This window comes from Medicago sativa, chromosome 4 (assembly GCF_051527215.1).
Source record: "Medicago sativa cultivar Bolivia chromosome 4, Bolivia_mono, whole genome shotgun sequence".
Classification (NCBI taxonomy): domain Eukaryota; kingdom Viridiplantae; phylum Streptophyta; class Magnoliopsida; order Fabales; family Fabaceae; genus Medicago; species Medicago sativa.
In genome coordinates, this window is record NC_140752.1 from 73,257,521 (window position 1) to 73,278,001 (window position 20,481).

The following is a 20,481-nucleotide window of genomic DNA, read 5'->3' on the forward strand; positions in this document are numbered from 1 at the left end:
GACTATACATACCAATTAAAATTCAGTACTTCAAAAAAAAAAAATCAGTACTTAACTGAAACTCAATAGTGTAATAATAGTACTATTACAGAATCAACCTAATAAAAAAAAACTGTACCGAACAAAATAGAGCAAAAACTGACGTCAAAATATAGAGCTGAGATCATGAAAAATATAACGCACCAAACACTTCAGCATGTCTTTGAATCATTGCTGCTGGGTGTTTACTGTGACGTAATAATGAATTAATACCACCAACCATATACAGAAACCATCTACTAAATAAATATATTGTACATCATGTTTCTACTTTTTTGTGTATATATAACAGATATCCGCTTATCAGACAAAATATAAAGGAAATCCAAATAAAACCCTGAAGATAATTTGCAGTTTGTAATGATCATATAACCTCAAACGGAACAATGATCTTTCAAAACTTGTCTAGCAAGATCGACAGCCCCGCTCCTTTTGTAGATTAAATGCAGATTGTAAGCTGCCTCTCTGCGAAGGTTGCAGTAACCAGGTTTGTGATTTTCAATGACATCAATACTCTCATTTTGAAGTTTAGGAATTGGATAGTCTCTCTCCCTAATAGCAATCACCTTCTCATAATATATTGCTGCCAGTGTTACAAGACCAACATGATGGTATGCCCGAGCTGTGTTGTATAAAGATTCCTGTAAAGCTTAGCAATCAATTATTTCAGTTTGACCTTATTAATGCATAAATAAATTCATGTATAAAGTAAAACACTCATGACAAGAATCAACCAGCTGTAAGTTTCTTAAATGATAAGCTACCCCGATTATTTTAAGGATCATGCTAACTTAAGGCACAAGTTAAAGAGCTAAAAAGAGAATCGAAAAAAAAAATATAGACATTCCATCAAATCTGAGACACCGATAACAGTGATTGGTCAACATAATTAGAATGTAGAAACCAACTCGTTATGAGATAAAAGTGTTATTGATTGGCGTCAGATTTCAGTCCCCAGTGCCGCTAGTGGTGATAGTTTTTACTTATTTACATTTCCCTCTTGGAATCCGGATCCTTTTGGGTGAAAGGCGAATCTTTATCAGGAAAAACAAAGAAAATTGATAATATGAATAGGAGAATGTAAAAACAAGCAATATGGAAGATAATCCTAGGAGATAATCTAAGATTAGGAATTGATCATAGGAGATAAACTAAGATAATGTCCAAGATATTTTAAGATATTTTGTATATTCGAACACTCCCCCACTCAAGTTAAAGCATAATAAAACTAAGCTTTACCTTGTTAAAGAAAACAATGCATTTTGCTGCATATAGATGTAATGGTTGGGAAGACAACTTAGGGAGGCTGAAGAAGTCGGGAAGAATTGTTATAAAGATATATAAGTTTGGCCAGATTGATAGCATGATCTGCCTGAGAGAAATTTCATGGCAAGCAATCTCACAAAGATAGACGTCCTTCTCAAAACCACATTTAAAAGCTTCAAACCAACTCTTAAAACTGCTTCTGGTACAAAGGCCAAGTCAGTGCATCTGGAACGAAGGATGATGCCAGAGCATCTGGGACAAAGGCTGAGCTAGTGTGTTTGGGATGAAGGATGAAGCCGGTGCATCTAGGACCAGGATTAGTGGTGCACTGGAAAAAGGCTCAGGCCGAGGCCAAAGCATCCCGAATAGAGAGTTTGGCTAGAGTGAGCCATAAGCCCATAACCAACAAAAGTCATCGTCAGAATGATCATCTTGGACAATGGCTCAAGCTAGTGCATTTGGGATGAAGGATGAGGCCAACATTACATCTATAACCAAGATGAGCAGTGCATTGGGAAAAAGAAGTGTTGTAAATGTGCCGAAATAATTCACTATATGAATAAATACATCTGATACTTCCATTTTCTTTTTTTTTGTTTGGTCAAGTAACCTAGTGGCTAGAAATTCACCCCATATGGTGAATAAGTGGGGAATCCGGGGTTCGAACCCCGACCCCTGTATGCTGCAATGTCCCTGCCAACTGAGCTATGCTCACGGGGACTTCATTTTCTTATTTTTATTTTAATAAGTAATGAACATTTTCTTCTTAAATGGGCACAAGGAAATTCATGAAAACAAACCTGACTGTTCTTGCAGATCTCCAAATTATTGTAGAGGAATGCTAAACCTTGTACAACACACTGATGCTTATTTTGAAGTCTGAAACCCAGCGCCAGGTTGACCAAGGCCGTACCTAAGAAACATTGATGAATAACAGTTCAATTTTTGCTTGTTCTTGGCTAAGAAAGCACAATATAAAAACAGCGTGAAATGAAAGAGCATACCGACACAAAGATTAACCAATGGATTCTCAGGCAGAAGTTTATAAGCTTCAAGATATTTCCTTGCCGCATCTTGATGATGGCTACATAGAGTAAACTGATGCGCAGAAATGAGGATAGGAGGCACACAATCGACAAATTTTCCTTGCATGGAACGTAAAAATTTGTCATGCCTTGTATCTCGGTTTTCCAGTCTATCGAAAAGGATAAAAACAAGTAAACGAAATTATAGAAGAACCAGGTTCTACTTTTACTTCAGGCCATAACTCTGTCCTACTACAAAAGAAAATTAATGAGCCAAACTAACGTCTTGCATCCACAAATTTACCTCGATACGACCTTGTAGTAGCAATTCCAAGCTGCAACACTATGTGCATGTTGTTGAACCATGTCTTTTACACAATCAAAACCTTGTTTAGGATCTGTGGTGTTGTATGCCATTTCTGTGAACACAAAATTGCTTTGTCAGCAAGATATGCATTTTCCCACCCTAGAACAACAAATTAGTTTATCTCTTCAAAATATCTAACAAACAAACAAACAAGGAGTAAATCCATTCATTTTTTATTTTGATTTCTTGAAACAAGAAAAGTTGGAAGCATAAAATCAATCTAGAAAGAAATACAATCTTGTTAAAGTTCAGGACTTACGAACTTCAAGAGATCGAAGCTTCTCATTCTTCTCAGTAGACAGGGAAGTATGAGCCAATCTTAGAGTTAAATTGATAATCTCCAATGCTTCGCTATACCTTTGCAAGGATGCTAATGCATTGCACAACTGTACATTCATATTAAGGTGGCGCACATTAAAAAGGAAAGGGGATACAGAAAAAGTGATAGAAGTACTAACATCAATGATTAGCTGGTGATATCCTTCATCTTTGTGAAGATTACACAAGGGAGAATCTGTGTTAGGTTCCTGGAAACATCCCACCCAATATACACAAAATCTGGTTAATGCATTATCATTAAAAAAAAATGTACTAGAAGTGAAAGTAGACAACACCAAACAGATTACCTGAGGCTCATCATCTGAGTCATCACTTAGCCAGTCAATTCCAGAGGCCACTGCCTCGGCTTTCTTTCTCTCCTTCTCAATTGCCTTTTTCTGGAGCAACTTTTTTGCCCTGGAAGCTTTCGACCTAATTGAATAAAACAATGTAAGAGGGATTCTTTTCACTTTGTGAGCAAATGAAGTGAGGACTAAGAACATGCAAAAATGTCCACTACTCTAGTATAGTATATGTAGACTAAACAATCATCACTTACAAGTTATAGTATATCTAGACTAAACAATCATCAACAAAATCAATTAACTAGAACTATTGGGAAAAATTCAAGCCCCACATAGAATAGAGATAAGACCTGATAAGTGTTTATAAAGAGTGGCACCCCTCCCATTACAAACCAGATCAGTACAATTGGAAATGTGATTACACAATGTGAGAAGCAACACTCACAGATCAGATGATGAGGTTATGGGCCTGAATCCTCGAAATACGCTATTTGTTTCTGGAACATTCAGTACCCTTACTCTTTTCTCAAGATCTCTTATGGAGAGACGCCTTTTTGATTGGCCCTGCAGCAACAACCAGTAAGGATGTATTCCTTTTTTTTTCCTTCATAAAAGTATTAGTTATAAAAGCAGGAAAAAGGAGTACATATTTAGAGAGGTCAGAAATCTCATAGTATTCAAAAACAAACTTAAAACAGTGACTTCAAATAGCTCAATAATGGAAACAACATGCTCAATATTCTTACACATATTCATTAAATATAAAATGTTGAGTTGTATTTGCAACAGTGAAGGTAGTCAAAATTGAGATCCGACCAAAGACCAGAAGTCAAGATCGTAAATCAAGGAATCGTAACACGGATTATAAGATCCTACCATAAATATTAAAATATGTTTATAAACATATGATGATATATTAATTATTAATAGTATAAAAATGTAAATATAATTTCAGTTAGAATATATTTAATAGTCTATGTTTGTCAAAAAAAAAATCTTATGGGTTATTTTACGATCAATGTTTTAAGGAATCCATAAATAGAAATTTTGTCTTGAAAATATAAGTTGTTACTTTGATCAAGTAATAATTATACCTCTGTTTTGTGAAAACTTGCTTGTTTTGGTTGCATAACCAATTCCCTTGGGGCACTCTTTAGCATTCTCCATGTTTTAATATATGTCATTGTTATTATGAAAAGGAAATTAACTTTCTAAAATAAAACATAATAATATGTAAAAAGAAAGTACCCAACAGTTTTTTTTTTTTTTCCAATTACGTTGCCTTTCCCTCGTTTATGAGAAAAATAAGACTTCTTGGAAATCAGGTAGTTTTTTTCTTCTCCCTAGAATAACCTTTATCTTTTCCCATGAGAAATATTTGCTTCCCACTCACTTGTTTGGTCCCCAGAACAAGCCTTTCTGAAAAAGACCAAAAAAACCTGTTCGGACGGTAAGAAGCAGAGGGCAGTTCGCAGAAGCTAGAGGAAGACACAGGCAGATGAAGGAGAGAGGGTCTACGTTAGAGACAATATTTGAGGGAGAAAAAGTTTGGGGCATGTTGCACAAGAATTTAGGGGTACGATTCTGCTTAGTCACAAACTCGAGTAAGACCTCCAAGATCATGGAAGCGTACGATTCTACGTCCCAGATAGCGATTTTGACTACTTTGGCAACACTCACTCTAAAACTCGCTTTCCAACACTCACTCTCTTATTGAGTGAAATTTATGTGGGTATTACCACTTAATGAGGGAATCATTGCCTAAATGGTGGGACCCTTGTGAATTTCACCCAATAAGAGAGTGAGTGTCGGAGAGAGTGTATGAGTGAGTGTTGCTAGCACTTCACTAAAATGTTATGAAGCCTGCAGCCAAAAGCTTAAGCTCCCAAAATGTGTTGGTCCTGCACACATTATCGAAGTCTTCATCTTGCACTTGTTCTTTTTATTATATCTTAATCCCAGAGAAAGGTTTTAGGGAAGCTATGTTTAGTCCTTGCTTCAAGCTCAAAGAGCTTTCATTTGAGGTGGTGTATTAGAGACGTGAACACTCTAAGGCTAGCACCGGGCAGGTAAAGCTTCTTGAATAAACCGGAAGTAATAGGACCAAAGAGAGACCATAAACTCAATGCCATCACAAAAAGTGCAAGTGCAAAGAGACATGCTTGATAATAATCAATGTAGACATTCTTATCCAAACCAAATACACCATAGAAATAAAACTGAAAAAAGGACCAGTCACTTCATGACTGATAAGATCACCTTATATATACTTAAGGAGCTAGAGAACCAAATGGAAGCTGTTGAAGTTTATGGTACAAGTATGAATAGGATTAAAAGAAATGAGAATATGGGATGTCTTTGTATCATTCTCCAGTACCCTCAAGACCACGAGCTAAGATGGCAGCCTAAGTAGAAAACCTTTCCTTTGCATGATTTTATAAAACAAAATCTAACTGACTGACCACCCATAACATAACATTCTCATAAAACTTTAAAGACCAAAAACCTGATATCACTTCCTCAATTAATTGCAAAACTGAAACATATAACCCTTCTTAAAGCATGATTATCATCAACCTTAGGTTTCACACTTTCACTAGCTAGCAAACGACAACAAACGCCTTTTCCCACAAGCAGGGAAGATGCCAGTCTTCTTTTCAAAACCAAAATCCAAAACCAATAAATGCAACTAATTCACAAGTCTCCAGCTGAACCTTTTTAACCGAGCAATCAAATTTTGTAAGATCTAGATGAAATCATTTAGTTTTTTCAACAGGTTAAATTTGAACTGAGCATGCATGTACACAGGTGTTTGTGACCACTCGTATATCTATGTTCAACTCTTTGTGTGTGAATGTGCTTGTATGAAAGCAGGAGCAAGAGTGTATGCATAAATATAGTTTTTCAAATATTACCTTTCGTCTAGGAGCTGGAACATTCAGAGATTCGTGTACCAAAGGGAGACTTACATTCACAAAATCATTAAGCATCCCTCTAATCTGAAAAATGTTACAGAGCTTAAGTTTTATTCTCACATCAACCCACCATCTATTTGACTTTTCAGAATGTGCTTCACCAGAGTCTGCAAGTACCTCACCATTAGTATATATCTCCATGGAAGAACTTTGATCACAAAGAAAGAAAACATTTTTACAAGTACCAGAATCCTTTGGAGGAGACAACAAGGAAATGGCTTCATTTTCTTTCCCCTCCTCAACTAGAAGGGAAGCCAAAGCTATGCGTGCTTCAACATTGTCTTGTAGTATTTCTAGGGCTGAAACAAAATCTTCATTAGAACTGAAGAATACGAAGGAAAAAAAAGTGAAAAAAAAAAAAGCCAAGACTATTCAAGCGAAATAATAATCAGAAATCAAAGAGTATTGCAGCATCTATTGTAAAACAGCATGCCTGTGTCAAAAGAGTGTGCAACCCCGATGCACCCCCTTTTGACTCTCTTTTTTCTATTTCCTTTTTATCCTATCACAATAAGAGGTTTCAAAGATGTTGCAGTAAAAAAATTAAGAACGTTAGCTACAAGACTTGAATCTTCCGAATTCTCGAGAAAACTCCCCCAAGAAAAAGGTTGGTAACGAAACTCAAAGATGTTGTTGGAACTGTTTGTAACCACAACGACTGGAGATAAAGCCAAAGTAGTCTTTATAAGGCCTGAGCAATCCTCGCCTCTTAAGCTAGCTCTGTGATTATCTTAAACCTCAAATTTTAAAATAGTATCAAAGCATGTCCTACAACTATTATTGGGTCATCAGTGATCGTATTTTCTGCGCTCCATATGGCTAATAGTAGGCATGAGGGGGTGTTGTTATTGGACAACATGATCCTGAGCATAAGTATAGAGGTATGGTATGTTATGGCCAAAGTAGTCGATATAAGGGTTGAACGATCCTCGCCTCTAGAGCAAGCTTTTGAGGTAGAGCTAGGCTAAAAGCCCAAATTCTAAAAGAAACATTTGTTTCAAAAGCTTCAGCGCCAAATGAAAATGTTGGTGGAAAAGAAATTTCATTTCGTGTATTGAAAAACAAGAGGGGAATGGGTTTCATGAAGTATAATTTCCTTAAATTCTGTTGTTAATAAAAATAAAACCTTACCTTTGTAAAAAGAGATAATTGCTTGTTTCCTTTCTTCCAAGGATCGATAACATCTAGCAATTTTCAAATACAGAAGACCCTGCAAGAAAGAAATTAAATTTCAATATCAGATTGACCTAATAGTACGATAGGTACAATAATGATGACGAAAGATCCATTAACCTGATTAAACTAATATTGATTTTTTTCTTTATATTTTTATTTATAACAAATTACAAGTCGAGTTTACCTAGACTATATAAGTTTGACACCCGATGAGGGTGCCTCCCACTAATAATGACTGTTCTAGTCTCAATGTAACACCCTCAACACCCCTAATGGATGGTCCAATAACTGGTGGCCCAACAAATCTAAAATAAGCTTTGATGTATTTTAGAAAATCAACCACACAAAACCAACTTTGTATGTGAAGCTTGCAATTCTATTAAAGAATAAAACTGCAAGCTTCACTTTATTCAAATAAGCAATATGATTCCTCTAACGTACCCTTTATCCCTCCAAAAGACTGTCGACAATGATATCTGGCAGCAATAAAAATAGATTATGGGAATAAGACATAAAGGAAAGGACAAACTGCTAAATGGGGGAGAGAAAAATGAATTTGTTGAAATAGATCTCTATAGTTACATTCCATAACATTGACCTTCATTTATGTTTATATTAAGATTAAGATGACTAAATGATCCTTATACTCCCCATCAATTAACCTATAAATATACATAAAAACTCAATGTCACTACACATAAAGGCACAGAATACACAAGCTTCCGCTTGTTAAAATATAGAAAACTCTTCTTACAAAACTGTGAAACTCAACTACAACAAAACTAAACTAAACTAAGACCATCAATCTTGCCAAAATTGGCAACTAGCACTCAAAAAGTCAAAATCCCATATGTCTTTTATTGACAGTTCCCAAAAGCCTGCAACCTATTAATCCTGGCAGATCTCTCTGGAGCTTCTCTCCAGCTACATGGTGATGGCATCATTAATTAATGAGATATTTGAGAACATCTGCATATGATTCTCTGTCGCTTAAGAGAATAGTATGAATTTCACATAGTGAATTAGGCTAGAGAGGAGTAGTGGATTGGATTATGGACAACATTTGAAAAGACTATACGTACAGCTGAATATTAGAGAGTACGACAGAAAAATATTAAGTTGCCTACTAAATCAAATTACCCAAGGGGGAGCCTTGGCGCAGCGGTAAAGTGGTTGTCACGTGACTGAAAGGTCACGGGTTCAAGTCCTGGAAAAAGCCTCTTGTGTAAAAAACAGGGTAAGGCTGCATGCAATACACCAATTGGTGGGACCCCTTCCCAGACCCTGCGTATGCAGGAGCTTTAGTGCACCAGGCTGTCCTTTATTTTTTACTAAATCAAATTACCCAAATAAAATCAAAACAGAAAATTACAATAGATAGTAATGAGTTGCCGTACATTTTCATTTTTACTATTTCCTTCCAACATCTTAAAATAATTCAATGCAGAATTATAATGTCCAAGACCCATCAATGAGTCTGCGACCTCGGTGATCAACTCAACGTGCTTGCTTGCATTCTCTGGTTTCAAATCATTGAAGAAAACCTGTTAATCATGAATAAATGTAAGTAATGCATACAAATAACGTAAAACCAAAATAAAAACTCGTATAATTCTACTTGCATTTCATCGTTGTATTAACTGAAGCTAATGAGAAACACAAAAAATAACGATATATTGACAAGCTTTGGAAAGGGGGGAGGGGGGACGTGCTGGAATACAAAGACAATACCCTAAAATACAATTTGATTTACGTTTGCAAAAGAAAAAAGGGTTTTTAATTAGAAAGCTAAAAAGATGGCATAACATAATACAGGAGGTCTAGTTCAAAAAACTGAAACAACATGAAAAAAAATCTCCACAACATAAAAAATCAAAACAAATTATGTGAATCTCTTTCAAACTTCAAAAATGGTATACAAGATGGAGATAATTTCATGGATAATAACAAACTTTGTTACCTGTAACATCATTCAGGTTATATTCAAAGCTCTATTTAAGAAGGTGGGAAAAAAAACATCCACAACACAGAAAAATATGAAAGTTAATAGCAAATGTCTTTAAAAAAAATTCAAACTTTGGAAGTGCTATACTTCATGGGCATAACATCATGAATAACAAGCGGAAGGAGAGAATATAAAAGCTAATCAAGAAAGTCCCAACTCAATACCCATTCATGATACCCTCAAATATCAATAAACCTAGCATTATATTATGAGGTTCAAGCAAGTAATATTAAGCAATCCAGTGATCAAGCAAATCAAATTTAATTCAATTAGAAATATGCATGCAACGCACCTGAGCGATTTCCATGTTTCCAAGATGAACATGGCAGATTCCAGCTTTAACTTTCAAATTTAAGGGCAATTCTTTCCCAACCACTTGAGATTGTTCTATGAACTGAAGAGCTCTGTCATGCGCCTTAATTTCCATCAATATGGTACCAAGTAGATCAACTACACTTGCATTTACTCCATCTGGTTTACTCTTCAGATAGTCTTCGAGAATGCAAATTGAGCGCTCAACTTGACCACACTTTTGGTAGAACTAAAGGTAAGCAGTAAAATTCTTTCAAATTTCAATATTGAAAGTCAACCGCCACATGTATATATAAAATGAGCTTTTTCTATTGAACAGTATTCTAAAGCATGACTCCAGCAGAAGAAAAACCAGTTTTGCCAATGATAAATACTGGCAGGACAAAATTCCAACACAATATAGTTATATCCTGATTTCACGACAAAAGTGGTTGGCCTCCCCGACTTAAGCAAAAAAGTAGTGACTCAAGCAATCATGGGGCCCTAATTTTGTCCCTGAAGTATTTGAACCAGTCCAACTTTTTCTCTGGTTTTCATATTTTGATTGTGTTGGGCTAAAGCTCTAATTTCATTATTGTATAGCCTAATGCTTCTTATAAAAATTATAAAAAAAAAAAAAAAATATGTTATGATCAACAGATTTTGCATGTAAATCTATTTTGAAAAATGAAATTCAAATTATGCTGCCTCAAACATCACCTTTTCCCAAATGGCCACCCACTACAATAATGCCAACTCAACCCCTGGTAATAGGCTATAATTATAGATACGGGAACAAGAAAGTCATGTGCATTATATAGCATCAGAGAGGCCAATCCTATATTGCATATAATCATTAACTAAACAAACAAAACTAGCAAAGCATAAAATCTATAGAAAATTGAATGCATTTTCATACCAAATCCAGCTCAAAAGAAAAAGACTAACCTTAGCTGCTTCTTTTAGTGCATCATCTTCACGACAAAGTTGATGTATTTGTTCATATGCCTCAGCAGCTTTTTGATAATTTTGACTTTCAGCATAAAGCAATGCTTGATGCCTTCTAAGACTAATATCTTGGGGGTCTGCTTTTATTGCTTTCGAAATACAATAACTGGCTTGACCAGCATCACCTTGTTTTCTGTATTTGAAAATGATTCCCAACTTAGTAACTAACCATTTCTTCCATATATAAACTGATTGTTTAAAATGAAAGCATGCACGAACTTAGTATTGTTAGAAAATGACAAACTCCAACAACATCAAAACTTTTTTGTCATTTTAGGGTAACAGGAGAATCTCATAGAAAATGAAGGAAGGCTATTGCGAGTTCGATTCTGTAACAATCACCGATATAGATATATAGTAGAAAAAAAGTTATCAGTTAAATTCAGTTACAAGGCAGTTAGCGCATTTACAACAAAAATCCAATTTGCCAATTATAATTGTAATTAATAACTAATCAGGGATTCTACAGCTAATCAAAATATCACATGTGACCAATTACAAAAGTCAAATGACTAATTATGATTATGATGACAATCATAAAAGGTACAAAATTATTGTTGGCCAAAGTCAGAATGTGGGTAAGTATTCAATCATCAGAAATGAAGCATAATATATGTCTCGTGTATCTAGGAGAAATAAGGAAGTAAATGGTGATATTATTATTTTGAAGATATACAGCAAAACAATTATTAAGTAGTTAATTTAATTGTGTAATAGGGTAGTTATATGTTATAGCAGTTATTAAGGAGTTACATAAATGTGCGTGGGATAATTGTAGGGGGTATTTGGGCAGTTTAGCATACTTTTTTTTTTCTTTTGCATGAGACGGAACTATTTTCTCAGAGGAAAGCCTCGGCTCTAAGGCTGGCAGGGAACTTCATCTACTAGATATTGTGTACTCAGTTGAATTCAAAGAGGTTTCTGTTACAAACCTTATCATTGATCCAACCTGCCAAATATGAGAGGGGTTGTTTGATCACAGTAGATACTACTACGATACACAAGTAGTAAACTATATCATCCCGCAAAGTGGAGTTCGCTACCTAAATCAAATAACGAATAGTAATTTAAATGTTGGTCATGGAACCATCATGGCAGATCTTTAACGACCGCCATAGGTAGTTTGTGATGGGATGCCAGCCATGACGGTACCGCAGGCCAAAATGGCGTGTTAATATGGCAGATTTTTGGCCTTTCTCCGTTGACAACACTGACAAGTGACAACTGAAGAATTTTCTTTAAATCATGCCAAATTACAAAACATTTGAATCTAACTTTTGAAAAAACAGTGATAAACTCCGATGAAGTAAACATAGTGAAGGGGTATTTTCGGTGCAAAATGAAGTTGTTATAAACCATATGTTCCATTAATATACACCGTACACACAAATTATTTATTTTGACGATGCATTACTCAGATGCAATTTTATCATCTTTCATTATTAGAGTGATGTAGCTAATACTTCCACAAAAGTAACTTTAAAGAAATAACAATCGAAACAAAAATGAATAACCATCTTACATGGACCACACAAAGAGCCTTTCCCAAAGTGATGAATCTTTTGGAGTCAAATGAGCATAAATCATGTAAAAACCCATTTCATTTTCATGATCCCCAATTGCACCATGGACAGCTCCAAGGATGTGATACGGGTCAGGTAAATTTGGTTCCAGCCTGACAACTTCATGCAACACATCTATAGCCTACAAAAAAGCCAACACAACAATGTATAGCTAATTTGCAAAAAGCTAACATAACAGTATTATGTTAAAGTATATCAAGCTTAAACAAACACATAAACTGTGTAAAATCAGAAAAATTTAACATCAAGCTCTAATGGAATCTAACATTAACATTTAACAGTTCCGCTTAATGAAAGCTGAACCAAATAAAAATGGGTACTCTTAGAAATTTGTATTGGGTCTAACTCAACCCTACAAAACCAACTTGAAACTTGAAAGGTGAAAGATGTCTCTCACTTATACATACTTTTTCAGGCCAGATCACATCTGAAGTGCCTGTGAGACTCTCAACACGCTTCTCTTACGCCTAAGACAAGACATTTGGAGTGTGACTTGAGGTGGTCTAGTAATGGATGTCCCGGTGGATTTGGATGGGCACTAAAACATCTTATAATTTGTCTTCGGCCAAACTCAACCCTACAAAACCATCTTGTAACATGAGGAATGTCTCCAATTTATAAATATCTTTCAGGCTATATATATCTGACGTGGGACTTTCAGCAAGTACTGTTCAAAAAGCATTTCAGTAGACAGGAACGCAACCTGTAGCTATGTGTTGTTGTTGGAGGAAACTTCCTCTCGTCAGAAAGGTAAACGTTGTGTTGTAGCAAGATCAAAAGTGGATTGGTGTGAATACGTAGTCAATTTGATGAACTTGGATTTTGATATAAACTGAACAACAAACTTGTATGTGAAAACCTATAGATTGTTAGACCACAGAATAATGTACCGTGTCATAACGGCGACTCGTATAGTGCATGAGGGCATCACCGAACATTTGTGATATCTTTTCGTCAAGTTTCTTCTTTGATCCTTTTTGCCTACCTCTTTTTTTTGACCGCTTCTGGAATATAAACAACATTGAAAAGGTGAAAGTATGTTAAAGGCAAATAATCAAGTGAATCCATAACATGTAATTGAGAATGCTCATCTTTTTCACCCTCTAATCTAAATCCTTTCAAGGGAAAATGAACATGAGAAAATGAAGGACCAAAAGCTTACATCTAAAGCAGAAAATTAACGAAAACAAGGAATAAGAAACACAAAAAATGCCGCAAAGTCACCTGGCATGTAAAAGATAGAAACTCTCCAGAAAAAGCTAGGATTGGATAAATGTAATTGGCATGAACATAAAACAATTTTCTTCCAAAATTATAATACCAAATGCATTATTCACCGATGCACATTCCATTGCTAGAGTCTAAAGCTTGCAATCTACCTTTCTAAAAGAACTTAACAAATGCTAGCATAGAACATACTCTCTTACGACGATGTTGCACAATTTTGTGTGACTGAACACGTGTACATGTATCATACCTTTTTTGACCTCTTGCCCTGTCCCAAATTCATTAATTCCTCCTCTACATCAGCTAGGCCTACCCCAGAAATATCATCTTCCCTTGCCTTCTTAGAAGAAGTCTCTTCACTGCATTTCGAGTCATTCAATACAAAAATGTGTCAAACATATATAAGTCGGATCCGGATTTGCTAACTTTAAGGCAGGAAAATCACGGTGACTTTGTGTTTATCTCTCTTATATTGCTCTCTCTCGTCTTATCTATCATTTCTCATTCATCTTTCTCATAAATTACACTAAAGTCACCGAAACTTTCCCGCCAAAAAGTCACTAAATCCAAGTCCATTAAGTCCATGGCATGCAAGTAGCAAAACATGTATAACCCTTCCGTTCAACACTCATACCATCTGAACTCAAATTCAAACTCATCTTGAAACCCTAGAGAAATTAAAAAGGATTAAGTTAGTTACCGGTGAGGTTGTTGCGGTGGTTTTCGCTTTCTGTTGTCGAGAGCTCGGTACTCCATCGATTTCTGGTGGTAGTCTTCCAATTTCTGGTACAATTGAACACTGGGATCACTGTTACGTACGAAGTCCAACGGATTTACACCGTTGCCGAACCTGAATTGATCTTCCTCCACTGTATCGTTTTCAACTTCCTCTTCCTCTTCCTCTTCATTCTCCGACGCGTCTTCTTCTTCTCCGTTCTCTTCCGCACCGTACAATGCGTCGTCTTCGGTGTCGACGGCGTTGTCGTTGTCTTCTATCGCCCTTGGATGATCTTCATCCTCCTTCTGGTTAATCACTTCCATTTTGATGATGAATTTTCTTTTTGGAATTTTTTCAAATTTGCCTCTTTAGGTTTATTTATATCCGGTGGCTGCTAGGGTGTATCACTGCGATTTGTGGGGTACCGTACACTAGGATAAATTCAACTAAGATCATGTACAATGGGAAAAAAATTTCAATAACCTTCAACACCCACTTTTTCAATTCTCAACACTCCACGTCATTTTCTCTCTCTTAATTCAACACTCATTCAATTTTTACCACTCCAATGGTAAACGGACGGCACTTCAGTGACATAGCAAAACTAATGGTATGGTGACATTACCAATAATAAGCTGACATGTGGCATAGAGTCTTAAAATAAAACAAAAAAACAAAATGGCCATTTTAAGTGAAAATGAACCAAACCTGACTCACAAAACACAAACACGTTACCGCGCTTTTGCTTTCTCCCTTTCCACTTCAAAGCAAAACCACCACTAATTTTCGCCGTCGTACGCCGCCGATCACCACCAATGACCACCTCCGCCATGCCGTCACCTCATAATCTGTCTTCTTAAGGTTTGTTTGTTTTTTCTTATCTTTTTTTTCATCTTTTGTAATGGTTATGGTAATGAGAACAAACCAAAATCAAAATCAAAATCAAGATTAAAATAGGGAATGACTACACTTGATTAGGGAAAGAAAACAAATCTTTTGAACCACTTTCAATTCATTAGGATTTGGTTTTAGGAGATTTAGGGTTTTATTTTAGGATTGAAGTAGTTTAATCTTTTGAACCAATGCTCTGTGTTTATACATATGCTCTGTTTAATAGCAATACATTAGGATTATAAGAGAGATAAATTTCTGTTTTTTTTTATGTCTTACCTCTTTTATTTACTTGTTAGGTTCCTTCATTTGGGTAGTTTAATCAAACATGACATCTTCAAATGTTGATTGGAAGCCAAGACTTGGAATGAAATTTGATACTATGGAAGAGGCTGAACAATTTTGGCTTGCTTACGGTTTTCGTGAGGGCTTCGGAGTTAGAATACGTTTTACAAACAAGAACAAACACGGCGATGTATCGTCATGTAGGTTTGTTTGTTGTAAGGAAGGACTACGGAAGAAAGAGAAAAAATATGCATATGAAGGAAAAATCCGGAGAGCCGAGTCTAGAACGGATTGCTTAGCAAGAATTACACTTTCACGTGAAAATGGAAAGCTGGTCATCCATGAGTTTAAAGAAAAACATAACCATGATCTACTAAAACGAGAGACAACCCACATGCTTCGATCACATAGAAAGATAACTGAAGTACAAGCAAATGAGATTGATATGGCTGATGACTCTGGATTAGGGCAGAAGGCAACTTATCAACTTATGAGCACACATGCAGGGCATAGAGCTAATGTTGGATATACAGAAGTGGATGTAAGAAACTACATCACTACAAAAAGACAAAGAAGCATGGTGTATGGCGACGCTGGATATCTTTCACAGTATTTCCAACAGCAATTGTTGGAGAATCCGTCCTTCTTTCATGCATATCAGATGGATATAGATGAACAAATTACAAACGTGTTCTGGTGTGATGCAAAAATGATTTTGGATTACGGGTATTTTGGTGATGTTGTTTCATTGGACACCACATATTGTACCAACGATGCCAATAGACCACTTGCTTTTTTTTCTGGTTTCAACCATTATAGAGGTACGATCATTTTTGGTGCAGCTCTAATGTATGATGAGACAATTCCATCATTTAAATGGTTGTTTGAAACATTCTTACAAGCACACAACAACAAAAAACCAAAGACGATCTTCACTGACCAAAGTCAAGCAATGTCTAGGGCAATTGAAGAAGTGATGCCTGAGACTCACCATGGTTTATGCACATGGCACTTGTTGCAGAATGGAATTAAACATCTTGGAAATGGAATGAAGAAAGGAGGTTCTTTGCTAAGAGGTTTCAGTAAGTGCATGTATGATATTGACATTGAAGCAGATTTTGAGAAAGCTTGGTTTGACTTGGTAAATGAATATAATCTTCACGATAATAATTGGATCAAGTCAGTTTATGCCATTAAAAAAAAATGGGTTGCATGTTATATGAAGGAAGCATTGACACTTGGCATGCGAAGTACACAAATTAGTGAAAGTTTGAATGCTCACTTCAAAGTTTGTCTGAAACCGAATTTGGGTATCCTACAATTCTTCAAACATTTTGAAAGAATTGTTGAAGAGAAGAGAGAAAAAGAATTGAGTTGTGATTATGAGTCCTCACATAAGCTTGCAAGGTTAATGTATGAAACTTCACCAATACTAATCCAAATGGGAAAGGTATACACACACACTGTATTTGAGTTGTTTCAATATGAGTTTCAGTTATTCTTAACTTTATCTGTACCAACTAGACATGAATCTGACTCTCTTTGTGAATATGTCATCACTAAGGAAAATCATGAAGGATCTTGGAGAGTATCATTTAATCGTGTTTCAACTTCCATTACTTGTAGTTGTAAGATGTATGATACATTTGGCATACTTTGTTCACATGCATTAAAAGTGTTTGAATTGAATGATGTTAAGGCAATTCCTGAGAAGTATATTTTAAGAAGGTGGACAAGAGAAGCCCGTTGTGGCATTGTGCAAGATTTTAGGGGAAAGGAGGTTGAACAAGATCCTAAGTTGTCTAGAAATCGAATGTTCAGGCAAGTTGTTTCTAAGTTCATTAGAGCGGCAACTGTAGCATCGTATAGTGAAGATTGCCTCATGCTTCTTGATAATAGTGTAGACGAAATGTTCAAGAAAGCAATGGAATGTCGCACACAAGCTATAGAAAATGATGGTGATCATCCGTCATTTGTGAGTTCTGATGCTATACAACCAAAGGGATTCAAGAAACATGCTCCTCCAAAGGGAACTAAGCGACATAAAAGTTTCCTTGAGCGTCAGCCTAAGAAAAGAAGTGCTCCTCCAAGTAAACATGCTCAAACTAGTCGCGCCCCACCTCAAAGAAATTCACAGGTATATAAGTCATTATGTAGATTATTTGTTTTAGTTTTACATGTACTTGCACTTATTTTAGTTTTGCATAATCATTTTAGGTTATAAAATTAACAACTCAAATGGTTGATGGAGTATCTTGTTCCGCGCCTCCAACTTATGAGCCCCCGCTAGCACGTGAGGACATGTTTGTTAGTTACACAACTATGTTGATGGTAATTTCATATCATTTTCATGAGGAACAGTCCTGGATATTAATTATTATTTTTATCACACAATCATGATACTAATTATTTCTTATTATTAATGTAGGCACCTCTTTATGATGTTACAAATATTCAGGCATTACTTTGATTGACTTTTGATCTAAATCGAAAGAAATGGAGCTAATTATTTTGGATATTCATGTTGACATTTTGGATATGAATTTTTGGATATGAATTTTTGTAATTATCAACTCAAGTAGATATTTTGGATATTCATGTTGATATTTTGGATATGAATTTTTGTAATTATCAACTCAAGTAGATTTGATGTCTATAGAATATACAATGATTTTGTATTTTACCCACAATGCTTTTGGTAAAAGTTTGATTGAATTCAATGAACAAATATTGAAGCAGCTCAAGCCTTTCAGCAATTCTGGTTATGCAGTCAGTAGTGCTGCTGGTTATGCAGTCAATTTTTCATGTTTCTGGTGCTGACAGTGGAGCAGGTTGGCTGTGTTTTTTTTCTGATTTTTTGGGTTACCGTTATATCGGGCTCGTTGTATCGTTGTGTTTTCCATCGCACCATTTGTACGTCTTGTACGATTTTGGTGTTTATTAATATATTCGCTATGTTTTCCATCGCACCATTGATTGATTCCAATTTTAGTGAATGTGTGTATCAGGCATGTTTCAATTTTAGTGAATATGTATATCAGTCTCATCACAGAAATTAATCTGATCCAGTTTTATTAATCTGATCCATGAGAAAGCATGAGAAAGCAGAAATTAACTTTTTTTTTTTGAAACAGCGAAATTTTATTCACGTCGAGAATGTGCGAGACACACAAAAACTCGCGGCTGAAACAAAGATACAAAAAGGAGCGCAATAACAGCACAACTAAAAAAAGAAAAACACCCAGCCACACCACGCAGAGAGGGAAAAAACAGCACCAAAAAACCCCCTAGCAGCTGAAAAAACCAGGCACAGAAAGCAGTCCAGCAGCAGAACAGCAGCGAACAGGTGCAAAGAAACAGAACAGCAATGAGGCTGTCATATACTCCTAGCCAAAATAGCAAAGCAGCAGCATACCAAAGCCTCATCGCCCACCTAACAGACCCAAAAAACACCATTACCGCACCAAACACGCTTGCGGATTCCATATCCATTCATAATACAAACAAACCGGCAAGTTCAAACGACTCAACACCCACCTCCGAATCTTCTTATTCCTAGACAACTCATCCCACCACTGCCAAAGACGAAACAGGTCTGGAGTATAAGCATAAATTAACTTATATCAGTATCATCACAGTCGCTGGTCTGAGATTAGCAAAAACTTGAAGCCCTTCTCATAACTGAAGCAATCCAGTCTCTGGCTTCAAATGTTTCTCATTTTTATCCCATTTATATCTGCAAAAATATTAAACAAAACAATTACACAAACCAAATAAAAAACAATTTATTTTTTTTGAAATTGATAAGAAAAATAAGTTAAGTACCCTCCAATAGCACCAAGAAGAACAGCATCAGATTGTTTAGCAGCAGAAAGAGTGGTTATTGTAGGACTCCAATAAGTTAAGTACCCTCCAATAGCACCCACATGTATTATTAGTCATGTAGGACTAGGGATCATTTTCAATTTTCTTCCAAATATATACGTGTGTGTCAATGTCTCACCCTGTTTGTACATAAAAAGAGTATTCCTTATTAACTTATTAACTATAGGCTATAGGTATGGATCAAAGAATCTGAAATTAAATTTGCTAAAACATTTTGTTGTTTGGACCTCACCTGAAGTTATTTACTTAATACATGTGGGTGGTCTCTTGAAACTCAAGCTTAATCCCTAATTCAAAAACAAAAGATAAATAGAGAAATGAGTACCCGATTGAAAAAAGAATGAAAATTTGGAAGCAATGAATGTTGGGTACCTACCGTGGAGGGATCCAGTGAGAAGAAGAATGTCTTTAGCGACGGATACGACTTCAAGACCTATCCCATCGCCGGGAAGGAGAGTGATTTTGTAGGAACGTTTTGAAGAAGGGACGGTGGCGGAACATCGTAGAGAGGTTCGTTTTGATTATGAGGGGGTGCGAAAATGAAAGGGTTTAAGGTGGAAGAGTTGAGTTTGCAAGGAAGTTGACATTTTCTTTTGTTGTGATTTGGTTTCTGCACAAGAGAACAGACACAGTGGTGGAAGTGAATGAGTGAGTGAGAAGGGTAAAGTTATAAACTAAAAAAGTACTTTTTGTTGAATTGAATGTGTGGAGGGTGGTGGTTGAAGGTTATTGCGGCAAACGGCGATGAAAACCGGTGGTCATGGTGGTGGTGGCTTTTGGGTTGAAGAGGCAAGAGAGAAAGAAGGAGAAAAGCTGATAACACGTTTGGTTCATTTTCACTTAAAATGGTTATTTTGTTTTTTGTTTTATTTTAATAACTCTATGCCACGTGTCAGCTTATGATTGGTAATGTCACCATACCATTAGTTTTGCTATGTCACTGAAGTGCCGTCCAATGGTAAACATTCAACACCCTACCCCACCCCACCACTTTTTATTTCTTATTCTTATTCAATATTTATTTAAATAATTTTTTTTCTTAACTTAAAATGCAATACAACAAACTAAGTATGTGACACACAAATAGCTTAAAATGCAAGACAACAAACAAGCACAC

At 35.9% G+C, this 20,481-nt stretch overlaps 1 protein-coding gene and 2 pseudogenes across 3 annotated transcripts; 1 reads left to right on the top strand and 2 right to left on the bottom strand.

Annotated features, from left to right (window-relative positions):
• Positions 1 to 166: 166 nt before the first annotated feature.
• LOC146931673 (uncharacterized) lies at positions 167 to 14,653 on the bottom strand. Of its 2 annotated transcripts, none has more exons than XM_085703246.1 (18): positions 14,286 to 14,653; positions 13,836 to 13,944; positions 13,249 to 13,359; positions 12,298 to 12,479; positions 10,716 to 10,908; positions 9,769 to 10,017; positions 8,869 to 9,015; positions 7,427 to 7,505; positions 6,481 to 6,594; positions 6,236 to 6,402; positions 3,766 to 3,884; positions 3,324 to 3,447; positions 3,156 to 3,224; positions 2,957 to 3,083; positions 2,635 to 2,749; positions 2,310 to 2,500; positions 2,106 to 2,218; positions 167 to 680 (listed from the first exon to the last, which is right to left on the bottom strand). In XM_085703246.1, the coding sequence occupies exons 1-18, from the start codon at positions 14,624 to 14,626 to the stop codon at positions 414 to 416; spliced, it is 2,817 nt and encodes a 938-aa protein (XP_085559372.1). In that variant the 5' UTR covers positions 14,627 to 14,653; the 3' UTR covers positions 167 to 413. The 2 variants fall into 2 exon arrangements, with proteins under 2 accessions (XP_085559372.1, XP_085559371.1); XM_085703245.1 differs by having other exon boundaries at positions 13,249 to 13,362.
• Positions 14,654 to 15,500: 847 nt separating this feature from the next.
• Positions 15,501 to 16,887, top strand: LOC146931674 (protein FAR1-RELATED SEQUENCE 5-like; annotated as a pseudogene).
• Positions 16,888 to 18,595: 1,708 nt separating this feature from the next.
• Positions 18,596 to 19,885, bottom strand: LOC146931675 (3-isopropylmalate dehydrogenase, chloroplastic-like; annotated as a pseudogene). Its single transcript, XR_015008009.1, has 3 exons — positions 19,741 to 19,885; positions 19,305 to 19,389; positions 18,596 to 19,215 (listed from the first exon to the last, which is right to left on the bottom strand). The product of XR_015008009.1 is annotated as a 3-isopropylmalate dehydrogenase, chloroplastic-like (transcript).
• Positions 19,886 to 20,481: the final 596 nt, after the last annotated feature.